The sequence below is a fragment of the Lycorma delicatula genome, chromosome 7, assembly GCF_047948215.1.
Source record: "Lycorma delicatula isolate Av1 chromosome 7, ASM4794821v1, whole genome shotgun sequence".
NCBI classification, from domain to species: Eukaryota; Metazoa; Arthropoda; class Insecta; order Hemiptera; family Fulgoridae; genus Lycorma; species Lycorma delicatula.
In genome coordinates, this window is record NC_134461.1 from 105,738,579 (window position 1) to 105,757,932 (window position 19,354).

The 19,354-nt window shown below is 27.8% G+C and overlaps 1 protein-coding gene across 1 annotated transcript in view; it reads left to right on the plus strand.

Annotated features, from left to right (window-relative positions):
- unc79 (UNC-79 domain-containing protein) overlaps nt 1-15,398 on the plus strand; it is a 183,383-nt gene extending 167,985 nt beyond the window's left edge. The window contains exons 48-52 of the mRNA XM_075372061.1: nt 3,199-3,427; nt 8,036-8,173; nt 10,295-10,297; nt 11,574-11,696; nt 15,203-15,398. Of these exons, the coding sequence (XP_075228176.1) occupies nt 3,199-3,427; nt 8,036-8,173; nt 10,295-10,297; nt 11,574-11,696; nt 15,203-15,397 (688 nt within the window). The 3' untranslated portion in view covers nt 15,398. The remainder of the gene's footprint in view (nt 1-3,198; nt 3,428-8,035; nt 8,174-10,294; nt 10,298-11,573; nt 11,697-15,202) is intronic.
- The last annotated feature ends 3,956 nt before the right edge of the window (nt 15,399-19,354 follow it).

Sequence of the window (19,354 nt, forward strand, 5' to 3'; positions counted from 1 at the left end):
CCAACATCTAATCTGGTATAACTTAATAATAAATGAAAATAATTTTTTTTTTTGTAGGCTTTAAACATAAATATAGCAAATAAGAAAATAATATTATTGTAATAATAATAATAATAATAATAATAATAATAATAATACTAATACAAAGTGGTCATTAAAGTTATTAGGTTATGACTATTTACCAGTGCTGTTAAATAGTTTATTATAACTATTTATTTCATTTCTTGGAATGACATGTAGATTGTGTAGATGACATTAATTTTTTTTTTTTGCTCTAGAATTAATATCTAGTAATAAATTGATGGGAGCATTTTATCACAGTTTGGTAATATTCCTCATATACAAAACTCAAAAGTACCTTGAGAATCAACATTTAAGCAAAATTTAGAAAGATTTTTATGCCTAAAAAAAAAAAAAATATGTGGTAGAAAAAAGGAAATTGGTGTGAAACTTACAGACATAAGTATACATTGCATAGACAATGCTTTTGTTTGAAGATCTAAAATTCATTATGGTTCCTTTACTGTTCAGATGAAGCAATAATCAGTTGTGGGCAGATAGATCTTAGAAGAAATTTGGATGTACGTTATTGTAACACAAGAAATAGAACAAGTAGATTTGTGGAAATAGAATATTATTAATTGAACACAAGCCACCTTGCGTAGGGCCAAAATTAATCAAAAAACCAAAATTAATTTAAAAAATTAACTAGCATTAGTACCTGTGGCAATAGAACATTTTTATAAAATGGCAAAGTGTTTTATACTAAAACATTGTTCCCCAATTATGACTAATTTAGGTAATTGTACATTTAGGTTAATAGTATTTAGTCACCAAGAGATGGTGCGAAAAAATTACTCATTCCTAGTACTGAAAAACCTACATAAAATAACGTTATCAATTACAGTTATCACAGCTACTTTATTCTCATTGCACAACACAACAGATCTAAAATTGGTAGTACATATTGATATGTCATGAAAATCAATTACATGTAATATATTCACCATCATGAAAGATAAACAAGCTTTCCTTAACCTGCAACGCCTGAATTAATTTTTTGTAACACTTATTTTTTTTATTATAAATATCCTTTCAACCAAAATGGTCGTTTTATTATTTATTGAAACCATATGTAGAAATTAGTGTGAAAATTCAGCGGGTACCACTAGGCATCATCAGCACTTTACTGTCTTGAGCACAAGCAGCAATTGCCATATGGTATCTGAGTGTTCTCATTGTCCTTTTTTTAGAATCGAGAATACAATTCTTTCATCATGTGGAATTTTTATTTATTATTATTATTATATAATTTTTATAAAATTTTCTGCGAACCTCTTTTAAAAGATTTAGAAGAGAATTAAATTTTCACATTTTCTCATTTGCAACAAAATCTTCATTGTTTACAAAGTGAATAAACCAATCTTATCTCAGTGACCCATACACAAGTCCATTTCTCATATCAGAAGTGTTTCCCAGTATCGACGTTTTCCTGGCAATATATTTATTGTAGCCAGACACAATTAGTTTACAAAGAGATACTTTTATTTCTTCCTTGGTGATAAAAGGGTTCAGGTTTTTTGTGAAAGGGCGTAATGGTTAGTCTCTGTTACCAATATATTTAGGGCCTCATCATCAAAAAATAATTTGAAAATATCACACAGCAACATTTCACAATATTTTATGTACTTATTTTGCAGCAAAACTATATTGTGCCCCAATATGTCATTGTCCACATTCTTGAAACAATTTTTTTTTTTTTTTTTTTTTTTTACGTGGTTGTGTTTTAGGCCTACTAGAAGATGTTGAAGAAGCAATACTTCCATCATTATTATGACTTGAACAAGAAGGGCTGTCTGAATCATTACAGTTGACTAACAGGTATGTTATCAAATACATAGCCAATAGACCCATTGGCTCCAATTTTCTGCAAATGAGAAAAAACTACTTCAGCTCCAGTGAGTAGCTGATATTTGCTCAAGTTATTTATCAATCCACTATCGTCTTCTTCAGCTGAATCTTCACCTGAACGTACTGTGAGATCAGATGGTTCAATAAATATAGATTCAACGGGAGGAATAAGAACTTCACCCACAATGTTTACTTACAGTTAATAAAATAACTATCTGGATTATTGAAAAATAATAATAATAATTAAGTCATATGATTTTTAGGATCACTAACCAAGGTAATAAAACATTTGGCAGAAAAAGATTATAAGTGACAAAGAAATTTCATTACTTACGTTGATGGATTTTCCATTATTACCAGAATATAAGTCATCAAAACAAAACGTATAGTCACAGTAACTGGCGTATTCAAAATAGTAACAATTGTACCCACTGTTAATAACCTTACAAAGGATTAAAATTGTATTTTACTAATAGCACCTCCGAAATTAAGGCTCATAGAGAACAAAAATTGCGGTTGCTATTTAGCACTCCTAGGTGTTAACAGGTTTAATTATGTTAGACTGATTTTATTACTTCTTTATCTCTTTTCCCTTTTGTTATAAATCATCACAGAAAAACCATTCCTTCTGCTAAATATATATTTGCAAAACTCTTGTAAAATTATAATCACATCTATTTTAAAAAAATTTTAATGTCACTCCTGTAGTAAACTATTTTGTATAAAGAACAAAGAATGGTTAGAATAATATATTTATTAATATTAGTAAAGTTTATTTTATTATATTTAAAATCTATCATCAGGTACATATCATTATTAAATTACATTTTGTAAACTACAGAACTATGTTTTCTAATCTAAAAAAATAATATTGAAATGTTCTTTCTTTAAAGATTTCTTAAGTTTTATTACTTTTTAAATCAATGTAAATAAGATACATTTTGACAAATCAAATCTGGAATATAAATAAACAATTGTTTTATTCAGTTTTTGTAAATTAAGTTGTTAAGTGTATCATATAAAGCAAATCATACAAGGACAAACAAGCTATTTAACCATAACCATAATTTAATTAAAACAGATTTGGATATCATTGGTATGAATTAACACAAATACTATTGAAACTCAATCAGTAATGACTTTAATAATAATTCATTTAATTCATATAGTGAATAATAAATGTGATTACTTATTCACACAAATAATAAATAATAGTGCTCTATTATGTAGTCGCATTTTTTTTATCATTATTATTTTTGGTAATTTTAAAGTTTTTAATTATTTCAGGCCAAGAGAATTTTTAGATTGCGTTTGCCATGTGAGAATGTTATCATGGCTTTTATTGGGAGCACTAACACACGCAGCACTTCATTCTGGTCCTTGTTTACCAATACCTCAGGATGCATCTTGTAATATTGCTGACCATGTTCAAGTTGTTTTGGCTGGGTTTGCTGAACAATCAAAGGCCTCTGTTTTGCATATGTCATCACTTTTTCACGCATTTGTTTTATGTCAGGTACAGTACAAAATAGTATGGAATTATTTTTACGGCATGATAAAATTTAAATGATAGACTCATTTTCAAATTACAAAGAAAAAGCTATGCTAAACACTTATTGAAGTAAATTTTAAAATAAAAATGTGCTCAGAAACCATGTAGAAAAATTACCTGAAAACTGAAGGATTAGTACATAAATAAAAATAAATGAAAGAAGATATACACTAATAATTATTAACAAGTAAACAATTTTTAATAAAAACATTAGTATTTCTACCATTATTAATAAAATTAAAATAAAATCAACTCTTGACCAAAAAAGTAAGAAGTATCGTTTATATGTTCTAGTCAGAAGCTAACTTAAAAACAATCCAAACAATTGAATCTTTCAATACAGACTACTCACCACAACCTAAGGCAAGCCTCTCAGGGTGTAGGATAACCATTTAATATTATCATTACTTACAAAAAGAAATTAGGATATTAGATAGATGCTACATAATCATTCAACAATGAAGTTTTTACTGTGATAGATAAAGTAAGTTTCCTACCTGTCCTATTTATTAAGGATATTATTTTCTAAAACTTGTTTTTAAGAAACTAATTCTGTGATCTGGTTCTAGACAATTTTTTACTTTGAAGCCGCTTAATCAATCTCTGTGCTTAGCTTCATTATTAAATACAGTGTAGCACAAGGAAACAGGGAATTTTGAAGTACTCTCATAAAAGTAAAAATAATGAATTTACAAGTTTTATTTTTGAAAAAAAAGAAAGTAAATTACATGCCATTAAGTATCCCAGATCAAAAAATTTCAATTTCTAAAAACAATGTCCATAAGATGATGGCCATTTGAACATATGCATTCCTGGAAGCGAATGCTGAGATTTTTCGTGACACTGAAACAGTTCTATGGGAATTACAGTGATCTCTTCTCAAATCCTTGTTTTCAACTCAGCGATTGTCGTTAGGCAAGTGGTGTACACTTTACTTTTGAGGTGGCCCCATGAGAAAAAATTGCACACCGACAAATCTGGTGATCTTGCTGACCAATGAATGTCGCCAAACCGTGAAATTACATGGTTAACAAAGAGCTGTTGAATGGCTGCCATTGACGCTCTGACAGTATGGGTCATGGCTCAATCTTACTGAAACCAAGGATTATGAAGATCAGGAAAGTTTTGAAGGTGTTCTGCTACAAAAGTTTCGTTCATATCAACATATCATTCAGACATTACTGTCATTGCATTTCCTCTGTCATCCTCAAAGAAGTAAGGCCCAGTTACACCTCGCGTTGATACGGCACACCAAACTGTAACGTTTTGGCTGTGTAATGGTCGTTTGTGCAATTGACGAGGGTTTTCAGTTGCCCAATATCAGCAATTCGGCTTATTTATGTACCCGCTGATCGAAATGAGCCTCATCTGACATGAAAAGTTTGTCAACAAAGTTGGGGTTGTCATTAATCTTTTCAATCATTTTATCACAGAATTATTGTGGCACCACATAGTCTGATGGTTTCAGTTCTTGTACAACTTGAATTTTGTAAGGGTGAAACTGCTTCAATGCTTGAATTTTTAAGCAATTTTTAAGTAATTTTAAGGGTGAATTGCTTCAGTGTTTTCTGGGGTTCATTGACCTGGCGGGTTTTTTTTTAGAGCTGAACCCGTCTCCACGAAATTGTCAACCCGTATCTTGATGGTATGGCAAGATGGAACATGATCATGACAAGATGTTGGAATTCCCCTTGAGCAGCACTCGCACTGTCACCATTCTTATAGTATGCCTTCACAACAAATGCAAACTGTATACCAACCTGCTGGTCCATGACTATTAAACAGCAGATAGTTGTGCACAGAAGGATGCCACTCCCACCTTTCTACCAGCTCCTCAGGGCAGCCACTACTTTCTTTCTTTCTTTTTCCTGTTTAGCCTCCTGTAACTACCGTTTAGATAATTCTTCAGAGGATGATATGTATGAGTGTAAATGAAGTGTAGTCTTGTACATTCTCAGTTCGACCATTCCTGAGATGTGTGGTTAATTGAAACCCAACCACCAAAGAACATCGGTATCCACGATCCAGTATTCAAATCCGTGTAAAAATAATTGGCTTTACTAGGACTTGAACACTGTAACTCTCTACTTCCAAATCAGCTGATTTGGGAAGACACGTTAACCACTAGACCAATCCGGTGGATTAGGGCAGCCACTACTACTTTTAAAATTTCCCACTTCTCTGTGCCATCCTGTATTTATTATGTTTATTTATACTCCGCAAGTCTATTTTCAGAAAGTGTAATAATAAATTATTATTATTATTATGCATCAAGTCAGACAACTGAACTACATTATATTGCAGAGCAAAACATTTCAGGATATAAGAATTGACTTTATTGTTCTTCAGTTTCCATTTTTGATAAATTAACAGTGTAAAAGATCTTCCAACAACTTTATATTTAAAGATTACATTAAAAGATTTCCTTTTACTGAAGTAATATTGTTCTCTTTACAAGTATAAGTAATACTAATTAGAGAATTGTGGATTTTCTTAAAATGTATTTAATAATATTTATTATGAAATACATATTAACGCTTTCCAAACTGTTGTTTTATGTGTACTAATTGTATATTTATTACTTAATGATGTTTACACATTTTGAATAACTACAGTACTTGATATTTATTATCTTTACATATTTGTGCTATTCTTTTTATATATTACTGTGGACTGTAACCTCTTCTTCTTTTTACTCATAATTAATTTGTACTTCATAATGCTGTATCAAGATTTTTCTTTAGTGCCCTTGTTACTTACATGCAAATGCCAGAGCAATTATTTTTTGTTATCCATGGAATAGTTCATCTACATGTATATATGTCTGAATTATGTTGTAATCTGAATAAATTATTTATTTACCAGAATAGATTTTAACAATAAAGGTAAAAAAATTGTTCTTCCTAAATTTAACTTACTTTTTTATCATTATTGTTATTAAATTTTGGCATATTGTCAAAATTAATTTAAAATTTCTTTAAAATTAACAGCTAAATTCACAAGCTCTCAATCACGGTAGCCAAAATATGCCCTGAAATGTCACTCAATTTACACAAATAATGTTATTACCTAAATATCTTATGTGAATTTAGAGTTATTTGATTATGTAATTATAAACACGTTAAAAAACTTGTTTATCCAAATTGTATATATATCCATAAAATCCATTTTCCCAAAATGATTTTTGTGAAACTAACAAATATTCATAAAACTTTTTTGTCATCTGCAATAAATAAATGGTATGCAGTGAAAATATTAAATGCAGTAACAATTTAAACATAATATTTACCTTGCTGTATTATTATATTATAATCATCAAAACTGCAAATAATTTAAAAATACATGTTTTGTTTACAAGCTTTGTCTAAACAACAATATTATTTTTAGTGGCTGTTGTATGTACAAGCCAGAATAGTTGCCATGTATAGTGCATTAGGAAAGTTTCTGTGGACTGGAATTATGATGGAAGTGTAATAACAAAACTTTCTTAATTATTATTTTGTATTTTATTTCATTATTTTAAAGAAATGTATATAACAATAACTGGAATATAGTTTATAAAAAGTGTTGGAAACAACCTCCTCCAGCATCAGTACAACACTGTTTCAATTCATTTTCAAACACTTTAACTAGCTGATGTACTGGAATGTCTTGTTCGTATGCCGTTATTGTGATTTTTAGTTCATCAATCGTCCATGGTCTGTTGCAATATACTGCTTGTTTTGCTGACCCCCCCCCCTTCCATAGAAAGTAGTAATCTTGAGGAGTCAGATTGGGCAATCGTGCAGGCCACAAATCCCTTGAAATGATTCACCGACATTTGGTAAAAAAACTCATTGATCTGTTAGCTATGTGCATTTTGGCACCATCTTGTTGGAACCAACTACGATTGATTTCAACTTCTGTTAACAGACTAATGAAGTTTGTTAAAACAACACAATAACAATTACTATTAACTGTATTTTCAAAAAAATTGAATCCACAATGCACATTCTACTCTCACTGATCCAGACTCCAATTTTCACTTCAAATAAAGATTGTGTAATTCATGGGAGTTTAGTTGTTGACCACAGTCGGGTATTTTATGGATTAATATACCCTCCCAGAAGAAATCAAGCTTCATCTGTAAAGACATAATATCGAGGATACTTGTAGAATTTTTGGTCAATAAAACATTTAAACCATTGACAATAATTTACTCTGTGGGGAAAAGTTTCAGTTCTTTTCTTACAGCTTCAGCATTTTTGCCTTACCCAAAATTTTTTGTAGAAGAAACAACTCTTTTGCAGCTGTAAAAGGATAGCCAAAACATACTCATTAAAGACTGGTATTTTTCTGTTAGATATATTGGAATAACCCATTATAATATGAAGTAGCAAAGAAAGTTTTCCTTGTTTTTCCAAGTAATTACAGATCAAATAAACAATTTTATTCTAATAAGTTTATTGAAAGTTGTAAAGTATACTTTTTCAACAGATTTATGCCAAATTAATACATGATAAACTGAATGTATTCTTACTACATCTGCAACTATAGCAAAGGTTAGTTATTTATTATTTTATTTATTTACAGTTATGGACAGTTTATTTGGAACAAGCAGCTGCTTCAAATATGCCTAACAGTGAAGCACATGTTACAACAATGAGCATTCTTTTTGATTTCTGGGGCAAAGTTACTCCAGGAATATTACAGCTTGTATCACACACTAAGGTAATTTGTATTTTATTTACACGTAGTTTGGTATAATTTAGTTAGTGAAAAATAATAAAATTTAGAGGGATAGTTTTATTAAATTTTAATTTTACTTTTTTTTAGATATACATAATTTTTCATTGTATGCTAAGCCCATTTTATAAAATAATTAATTTAATTTATAGTTATTTATTATGATTTTAACAATAATGTTTTAGCTGTAGGTAGAAATGAATGCCAAGGAATCTACCAATTTAATTTGAGTAAATCCGTGACTATTCACTCCAGGTTTTAAGACCTAATCAGGTTCTCCATCAAAAATTAGGGGAACATCTTTCAATAAATTTCTATTGACACATCGAGGAGGGGGGTATCCTACAGAGGGGTCAAAGTTTAAAATAACATATCTAATGCCAAGAATACATGTAAGAATTAAACATGCCCATATATGTTTATGAAGGAGTTCAAGTTCTGTAGATTCACACAACTTAAGAAAAAAGACTGAAAGAGAAAGAACGAAAAATTAATTAATTAATTCAGTAATTATATTTTAATTTTCATTTTATATATATGGTTTTTTTTTTTTTTTTTACTGTCTAATATAATTTTCACATAAACATGTTTGGAAATACATTTTACTTTATCAGGAACAAAGATAAAAATTATGTACATTTTTTTTTTAAGGGAAAGGTGCATTATCTTTTAATTTTTTTTCTATACGCTCTACCTTATGCTCCTTAAGAAAGAATAAAAAACATTGTGGAAGCTTTGAGAACAATTTTGTTTTATTTTTGCAGCTATAGGATCCCACAAACAGTTATTTTATTTTATTTTTTTGTAAAGAAAATACTTTTTTATCAAGATAAGAAAAAATTGTAAATTAAATGATAAATTACATGCCCAGCCACGATTCAAACTCTTAGCCAAAATTCTATCAATCCACCATGGAGACTAGCAGAAATTTAATACAGAAAATTAAAATCTTTTATTACTTAAAATTTGCTAAGCATATGAAATTTAAACTAACCTAGGTCGACATCTGTACTATGTTTTTTTTTTTTTTGAGATCGAGCATTGAAGAAAATATTCTGTTACTTTGTTACTGAAAATTTTCCATCTGTTCTTCATTTGCAGCTAAAACTTGACATTAATTGAGTTGCTTCATTCACTATGTTAAACATTCTGAGTTATTTTTTGGTAGAGAGAATTCCTGTAATGATAGTATATTTCAAAATGCTTCTCTATAACATTTCATTTTCATTTTGTTTAGACATCATTTACAGTTGTCAAAGAGTAGTTATGAAAAACTTTCATAACTGATAAACTTTCATCTTTGTCACTTTGGTCACACTGGTCATTGGTCGGGTATTTTTAGATGCCATTCACACAAAATAAGGAAAGATTTACCAGTTATTATTACTCTACTCAAAACATTAGTGTCATTTTGATAACTGTCTTGATTTGTTCCACAATAATTATTAGTAAAAACTGTATATAAATAATGTCAGTTTTACAGTAATGATGAAAATGAATAAGGCATGTTTTTAAAGTAAAGTTCGTTTGTATTTGCCACTTATATAAATGATGTAAATGATGGGGCTTGCATAGATAGCTCAGTTATTTCACCAATAGTCATCTTTTAGCAACAGTAGTTCAGTCATTTTGTTAATTATTTATTATATTCATTCATTTATAGCAAGTGCTACAATTTGTGATCCTGCCAGCTATGAAACACTAGGAGTAATCCAATTTTTGACGCCCATTAGCTGCAAAATAACTTTTTTGCAGCTGAAATTCACAGACAATTTGTGGTGTTTGAATCGTATGAGTGGTACTAAATAAGACAGTTCATTTTGAAAAGAGCAAAGGAACATTCATGAAGAAGAACATAGTGACCAGCCATTGGTAATAGATGATTTTAATAAAAAAGTTGTCAAAAAATTAAAAAAATGGCACTTCACTGTGGCACAATTGTCTTTGATGTTTCAAGATCTTTAATCTATGAAGTTTTGATTAAAAACTCATAGTTTTGACTATAAAAAATTATGTGCTAGATGGGTGCTGAAGGTGTTAACCAACACACACAAGGAAAATATCTTGCTGCCGTACATCAATTTTTGAGGCATTACAAAAATGAAGGTGGTAAATTGTTTGATCACATTGTTTACTGGAGATGAAACCTGGATTTCGTTTTTGAATGTAGTGACAAAGCAGCAGGCAATGCAATGGTGGCATTCATCATCTAGACCAAAAAAGTTCAAATAAGAATGTTCAGTAAAGAAGCTTATAGCTACTGTGTTTTTTTTAGGTTAAAAAGGGTGTCTTGCTTGTCAAATTTTATAGTCATGGAACTACTGTGTATGTCATTACATATTGTGAAATGTTAAAAGATTTTAAAAGAGCTATAAAAAACAAATGACATAGGATACTATCCTGTGGGATTTTCTTTTTGCGTAACAGTACCTGGTCACACACAGCAAATCAGACAAGACAAGTGGGAAAAAAATTTCAGTCATTTACCCGCTAGCTCTGACTTAGCTCCCAGCAATAACTTTCTTTTTCTTCATCTTAAACTGTGGCTTGTATCACAAAAAAGGGGACAAATTAAAATATAGTGTTATCGTGTGGTTAAAATCTCTGGCAGTGGAATTTCGTGAAGAGGGAATGGAGCTAGTGAAACAATATGTAAATTGTATTGAAGTTAAAGGGAGCTATGTAGAAAAATAGTAAATTAATGTAGAGTATTCATGCATAAATATAAAGTTATTCATATTTTTCAGTTTTGTTTTTATTTCAAAATTGATATTACTTTATAAACATGCCTCATATGTAATGTCTAGGCAAAAGGCAAATAAAACATTGTGATTCAAAAAAATTTACTTATGATTAATTCAAATTAAACACCAAAAGAGTCTGAATAAGATTTTATGTTTGACAAATGATTTTCTGATAACATAAAGATTTCCTTTTACTTGCCAAAAACGTTTAATTAAGTCATGGAAAATTAAAATCAATTACTAATAAAATTTATAAAATTGATAATTATTTATTGTAGGCAGGATAACACATTTTATTATATATTATATTGTTTCAGAATACTGTATTATTTTTTTTTTTATTATTTTAACTGTGCGATATGTAACTATGTTTAAAAGATTTGTGATTATTTATTATGTGAAATGGATAATTTGGAATACTTATGTCAATATATCATTGAAAAAAGTTATTCGATGCTTTTTTTTTAAGTATTGTGCTTTTAAATTGATAAGATTTCTATAAAAAATTTTCCTTTAATATGAAATGAGTTTTAATTTTAAACTAGCTTTATATATTTTTTTTTAAATGTTTTATATACACTTATTAATAATTAAACGAGTTACTTATCTTGTAAACTTTGTTGCTTGTAATTTTTTAACAGCTTGCAGAGATGGTAAATCTGCATTTTCTCAGTCTCATGGAAGCATTATTGGAATGCAATTCTGCTGTATTAAGTAAACTAATGCCTTTGTGGAGTCCTGTATTGTTATCTAATCATGTACAGGTTAGTAATACTTGTCATTTATCATACTCTTACTCATATTTAATAACAATTAAAAATAGTATTTCAGGCTTTCTTTATAAATTTTTATTATTTTTCTTATATTAAGCAGTAAATAAAATTGTAATTATCCTATGAAAAAATTGTATTTTAATTTCAATAAACAGTAATGCAACATTTTATGAGAAAAAAATCATTTATTATAAACATTTTTTTGCATTTATAAGTTCACATGTAAAGGAAATAAATTGATAAAATGGTTGTGTTTGTTTTTCATTTAAAAGTTTCTCCATATGTGGATCTATGTTAGAAACACAAAAGCAAATTGTTTTCAAGTGATAAAATATGATATTTATATTAAGATTTTAGCGCAACCATAGATGAAAAACTCTTTTCATAGAGGTAAGACATGGTGAAAGGAAATAATATTTTTAATGCTTCTTGACTAAATTTCCATATATGAACAAGCCAAAAAAATCTCAATCTTCAGATGTGAATTGTAGTTGTAACATTTTACTGGCATGAATTTCAACTGCTAACTTAACAGCTGCAACAACATTTTCACTAAATGGATTCACTACCCTTCTCATCAAGAAATCATTTTTATCTTCCGGGAAATACTCTGCCAACTGAATTTTTAGCTCACACAAAATCAATCTTCATCATACGCAAACTATAGTGAATAAAATAGTGTCTTCTTCATCCAAATTTTTTTTTCAATTTAATCTAAAGTGAGTGGAAACATCAAAAGTTTTGCTTTGAAAGTGAAATTCCAGTCTTCTTAGTGAAACCTTTGTCTGTCATTAATAAAATGTTTTTATCTTGTCCTTGTAAATTCACAATCAAATCATTTAAATGTGAAAATACATTATCTAAGTAAGCAAACAGCAACATATACTCATTATTTTCTAAAAAAAATTGATAATGGTGTTTGTTTATCCTGGAAAGATGTTATTAATTTATCTTGCAATTCCAATAACTGGGTTAATACTTTCCCCTGTGATAACCATGTTACTTATGTATAAAAAAGAAGAAATTTTTTTTCACCCACTTCATTGCATAGTTTAGCAAACAGCCTGTTCTGTAATGGTCAACTTTTAATAAAATTAACAATTTTCACAGCTTTACACAGAATTTATTTGAGATTTTATGGCAAAAGTATGTCTGTGAAGGAAACTGTGTCATTTCGTCCTTGGTATAAGACAATATTTTTATTTTTTCAGAAATCCACTGTTTTTTCCTGCTATCGCCTTTTATCATCATTGCATACTGTAATACATTTTGTTTACACTTAGTTTTTTTTTAATTTATCCATTTTGCATAAGAATTTAATTGAAAAAAAGCCAGTTACAAACTCTGAAAATCAAAATTTCAATTATTATTTTCAATGAAACTTCTCTTTTAAAAATTTAAATAAAGGTGCCAGACCCACACTTTGCTTTCGAAACTGATGTTCCGCTATCCCTTATGCCTCTTATCTGCTGAGAGCATGACATGTTCAAACGTATCATACGCATATTCGAACATGACTCTTATCACAACAAATATTAAGCAAACAGATCAAATTACAAAGAGCACCTACACATCAAGTTGGAACTTAAAAATTTTTCATATTTGTACACTTCACACTTGCATGTTCATATCCATCACTATCAACGCAGCTAAATGGTTTTAACTATGTTTCATTGTGTTGGGGGTTGGGGTTCCCCAATCAAAATAAAATATAAATATTTATTATTATTATTTTTTTTTTTTTTTACTTTATGGGGTTCATGGAGCTAAAAAGGTTGAGAATCACTATCTTAGGGAAAAAGTTGTGGAAGTAAATGGAAGAGAAATTGTGATAAAACAGCAGCACCTGATATTACACTTAATAAACCTCTTCCCGCAGATCAGCATTGTTAAATGAAACTTTGGTGATAAACTTTCAAAAATGATTTACTTACTACTTGCTGTTGGCGTAAACTGAATAACTGCATAAAATGTTTCTCACGTTCAGGATTGTTATCACCAGTACACTTTGCTTAAATATAATTCTAATCTAAGTTTCTTTAAATCTTTAATTGTTATGTCCTTAAATAACAGTGGCCACTGGTTGCGGTAAGTTTAAAAATATATCTCTTAAAGAGAACTAGAGAATTTGGAAGGGCAAGTAAAATATTAATATTTTATATTTCATCAATAAATCACTGAATACAATATGTCACACCTGAATATACATCCACCATTAAGTTACATGCTGATATTAAGTTGATGTAATACAACAGTGTCCTTAATATTATAGGTATATGAACATTATCAATTATAGGACATTTCTGGATTTTTTTTCACCTGAATTTTTTTTAATGGGTTTCAAATTTGTATCCAGTATTTTCAAGAATACTGTTATCAAATCTAAAATGGAGGTGAATTTTTTTCAGTTTGGAGTAAATCTTCTTTGTTAAATTGCCAATAAAGAAATAAAATTATTTAGATTTTAGCATAGATTTAAGAAAATTTGCAAATAATAAGGTCAGCCTTAAATTAACAAAATTTATGAAATTTTTTTTTAATTGTGATAATTTTATACCAAAGATCTTCTTGATATTGAAAAACAGATTATAGAAGCAGAATTAATTAATTAGCTCTGTTTTTCATTCATGATAGTAGATTATATAATTTAAAAACATATGGAAATAAACAGAATTGAATGACAAATTTAACTAAATTTTATAATAAAAGTTTTAAAAAATTTTAAATAATGATAATCACTTGAAATCACGTTTGAAAACATTTTGAAGTAAGTTTTAAATATATTTTATAATAAAATTTAGTTCAATTTATTGCTGAAAAAATTTATGTTTTTAAATTAAAATTTTGCTATTCAAAATAACATAATGCAATCTTACAATTATATAAATTGTTTGAAAAGTTTATATAACTGAAATTTTAATCTTCTGCATTTCATATTTGCATAAAATAGATTATTAAGTACAATATGTCTGAACTGAATATACATTTACATCCACCATTAAGTTATATACTGTTCATATAATACCACTTGATCTAAAATTACTTGAATGATGATTGTATATTTTCATCACTAATTCTTCTCTTGTTCATATACTAATGTTTTACTTGATCCTACAGGCAGTAATCCAGTGGGGAATTAGGTTAGATGACCTTAGAATCTAAATAATTGTTTGCCATGCCCATTCCAATTGTTTAAATGAGTAATTCATAAAATTGTGTGTGCCTTATCACGTTGGAAAATGTTACGCTGCTGGCAGAGAAATCAACGAATGAAGAAAGTAAATTATTTTACAAGAAAAGAATTAAAAATTTTGCAACAGAAGTTTCCCCATGAATTCATTAGAGAATAAGAATATTCATAAGAACTACATATTATTAGTCTAAATGTTTACCATTAAAATAATTTTTTATTTTTCTAAGTGAACATTTCTATAGGGAAAAATTCCTACCTAGGATTACCTATCACAGTTATTTAATTCTTTTTTTTGTTTTTACAGCTACCTGGACATCTACAAGTAAGACTACAAAACTGTTGTAATTTCCCTCCCTCATCAGTAGTTGCTCCACTTCAAAGTAAACAATCACAGCAAGCACATAATGGTGTGTTACTGCGCTGGTTACAACGATTGCAATTTAAGATGGGCCAGATAGAATTACAATCTTCTGCAGCTACTCACTTTTATTCTGTTTAAATTTTTATAACTACTCTCTATAATGTTGGCTGCCATAAGGAACACTTGTGTTCATTTTATTTTTACAGGTCCTAAGAAATAGTTATGATCCTAAGATGTTTTACTGTTATAAAGGAACAGTATTATACTAGTATAAAAGCATATAATTCAATTGAAAATATGTATCTGTAGATTATATTTTATAACAAACTAGTTAATCCTGTTTTTTAGGCATTAAGTTTACTACCATTTCACTTTTTCTATCATTAACATCAGCCAGCATGCTAAATCTATAACATTATTCTGAGAATTTCATGTATGAAATGTTAACGTTTAAAATATACTTTCTGTATGTACCTTTGTAAAATTTATACAACGATTATATATTATATAACTTGTCTGATACAATTTGAATGGCATATTTTTAGACTTCATAGAGTAGTTTGTTCTACGTGTAGTTATTTGAATGCTAGAGTTAAAACATTTAATTTGTTTTCTTTACTCCTAAAATATTTTTTATTTCAATATGAAATGGCTAAATCATTGGTAATTTATTCATTTGTCTGGAATGTTTACTTTAATTATTTGTTCCATTTGCTTGTCTTTATCTTAAACATATATTCATCCTAATTACTCATACAACATAAAAGACAATTAAAATTGTTCAACGTTTAACATGCTGATTAAACTTTTAAAGTCTGTAACAGAGTTTAAAACAGCAAATTGATGAATTGGGTTCATCCACAAGTAAGATTTCCATATTTATGGCATTTACTGTAAGATACTTTATGGTTTATTTTTCTGATGATACATGTGACGATGTGCATAAAATAATTTTGAATTTCTAGAAATTATAGTTTATTCTTTCTTATTACAATATTTTTATTAATTTAAGCATAAATACAAAAAAAACATCCAGAAATGACTATTTACAGTTATAATTCATTGAATAAAATAATGTAATACATTAAAAGAACTCATTTGTAAGCATCAGCTACGAATCAAAAAGTCGCTCAAATGATTTTTTTTTTCACAGTTCCTTTGTCTCTTCCTCCATATAGTATTTTTACTTTTAATTTACAAAAATAATTATAAATAAAATATTTAAAAAAATTATTTTATTTATTTAAAGTGATTAAATTATGATATATTATAATGTAATAATGAAAGTTAAATACAGTTTGATAACTAATGCTATCAAACAGTATATACAATATTTAAAATAATATTATAAATTAAAGAAAAATATTTTTTTTTAAATTTAGTTATTTTCTTTCATGCTGAAACTAATTTTTTTTTTTAATGATATAAATTAACATTTTAATTTTCATGTTGAAGGAGTTTCCGGTGTTGGAGGTATTTATCAGATTGGCTGAATTTGCCATCAATTTATTAGATCTTTCAGATTCTTTACTTGTATTGTAGATCTTGGTAACTGATTAAGAAGAAAAATATTAACTGTCACGTACCTTGATAAATAAGTACCCACAAATTAATATAAATTTAGGTTATTTTTCAATATCTAGCTAGAAAATATGTTACGGCTGAAAGTATGTATCCAATATTAACGAACTTAAGCAATGATGATTTTTCAAACAATATACAATGAACATATGACTTTAATCACATCATAAATTATGAAAAATAATGTATTGAAAACATTTCCTAACTTAACACGTTCACTGTGATACAGAGAATATACATGTCCCATACTGCAGTCGTTTGTGATGCGGCTGAGAAAGAAATAATGTTCCTCTGCTGTGTGCCAATTGTTTGACCTTGATTATTTTTACGACCCATATACATTCTGTAAGACAGTTAAGAAATAACACAGCTATATGGAGTGCGGGCGGGGATTCTCTTTTTTGTTTTATTTCCAGTAAAATTATTATCGTTATTTTTTTTTGTTAGTAGTTTTTTCAGTATACAATATTTTGTAAATTATTGGTTTAGTAATTATTCATGATCTAAAATTAATTAGTTATATATAGTTATCTCATAATGTATTATGGTGATATCATTTCATATGACTAATGATTGATGTTTGTTTTCTTCTAAGAAACGGTAACTAATCTTCATAGTTTTTCTTATATTTTCAATATTCTTATTATGACTTATTTATTGTTTTTATATCACTTATGGAACATTAACACAAAATAAATTATTAGTAAGTCATTATCCAAATATATTTTTAGATTCTATATTTTTTTATGATTGAACATTATATTTTTTTTTTGTTGTGTAGTAGTAAATATTAATTTTTATTTTAAAAATATCTTTGCTATCCAAATTATTGTTCATATTTATATAAATACAAAACTTTATAATCAAAAATATATTTTATTTCTTGATATTTTTAAAGAACTCAAATGATATTTTTTTAATTCTAATGTGAAAGAAATTAGATTTTATTGCTATTCAGTTACCTTGTTTTTTCAATTTTATGTTATTTTTTCCAATAATACTCACCCAATTTTCCCGCATACTATTTGTTTGTTACATATATTTCTAGTCAGTTGAAATTTTTTTTAATATTTTAGGGGTTAACTTTTATATTTATATTATAATAAAATATTGTTTTATAAAAATAATAAAATGTTTAATAAAAATGTTTATAAAAAATAATAAAATGAAGTAAATAAATGTAAGGTAGCTTTTTGAAAAATGAGCTTTTGACTACATTTTATTATTTATTTTTCCTTAAAAAATAATTTTATGCCATAATATGTGTTAATAAAAAGTATTTAGATACTTTGTTGTATTTCATAAAGATGAAATAAAAATTTGATGTTTTAATGCAAAACATGCATAACATTCAGTTCGCTTGTAATTCAACACTAGACACTGGATAGACGAGCTGTTTCTGGAAGTAGTTCATACTTCTACCAATAGAATATATATATATGACTCTATAAAACTATACTTTTTTTGGCCAGGAAGATTTACAAAGCATTGATGTATGAGACAAATGGACCTTTTACTGCACGTAGTAAGAAAATGGTATTGGTCATATATGCCCCGTAACGCAGGATAGAGATGCAAGCTATTTAGGCTGCCACAGCGAACGTGTTAAAAAGCTACTTAAAAAGTAGTAATGTTATATTGTACAATATGTCAGCAACATATTATACTACTACTATTATTGCATAGATGTTTATTATTTAAACCATTGTAAAAAAAAAAAAGAAGAAAGTATTGTATTCTGAATTGCATAGTGGTAACAATTAAGCCAATTTGTAACCATAAGTTATGTATAGTTACTGTTAGTCTTATATTGAATTTGTAGCTGTATGTATTAATGTATTTGTTATATATATATAAAACCTTATACAGTCCTTGTTTGTATGGAGATAAATATTTTTTGCATGCTGGTTTTTTTCTCTCAAATTCGCTAATTATACTATGACATTGTCTTTTTCATACACCATCCACATCCTCAGTTTTTACTCAAAAAGTGTTAAACATAAACAGCAGATTAAGAATAGGTAACTGTCCTTAGCAGGTCAATATAAATTACATACGGTTTAAGATGCATCACTGTCAGAGATAATCGTAAACAAATAAACAAATTTCCTATAATATTTTAAGATTTCTTTATACTCATTTAGAATTGTAGACAAATAATGTAGGGTTTAAAATTTCATAAGAATGGAATCACTCATTGTACTGTTAATGAAAGCACCTATTACTGGAATGCCTTTTATAGCCTCTTAAGTGATGAGAAGTTAAGCAGTAAGAATTAATTTGTAAAAATATAAAGATGAAAAATATACAATAATTTTTTTTACAATCTACAAAATGATGGTAACAAGTAACTTATCTTTTCATTACAACGAATATATTGTTTGTGGATGTTATTTTTATTTAATTTACGATAACTGGGAATTTATTTAAGAATAATTTGTCCTCGCTAAATATATTTATTTATAGATACATAATACTAATTGAGAGTAACATTGTAAAATGTATTAACGCACA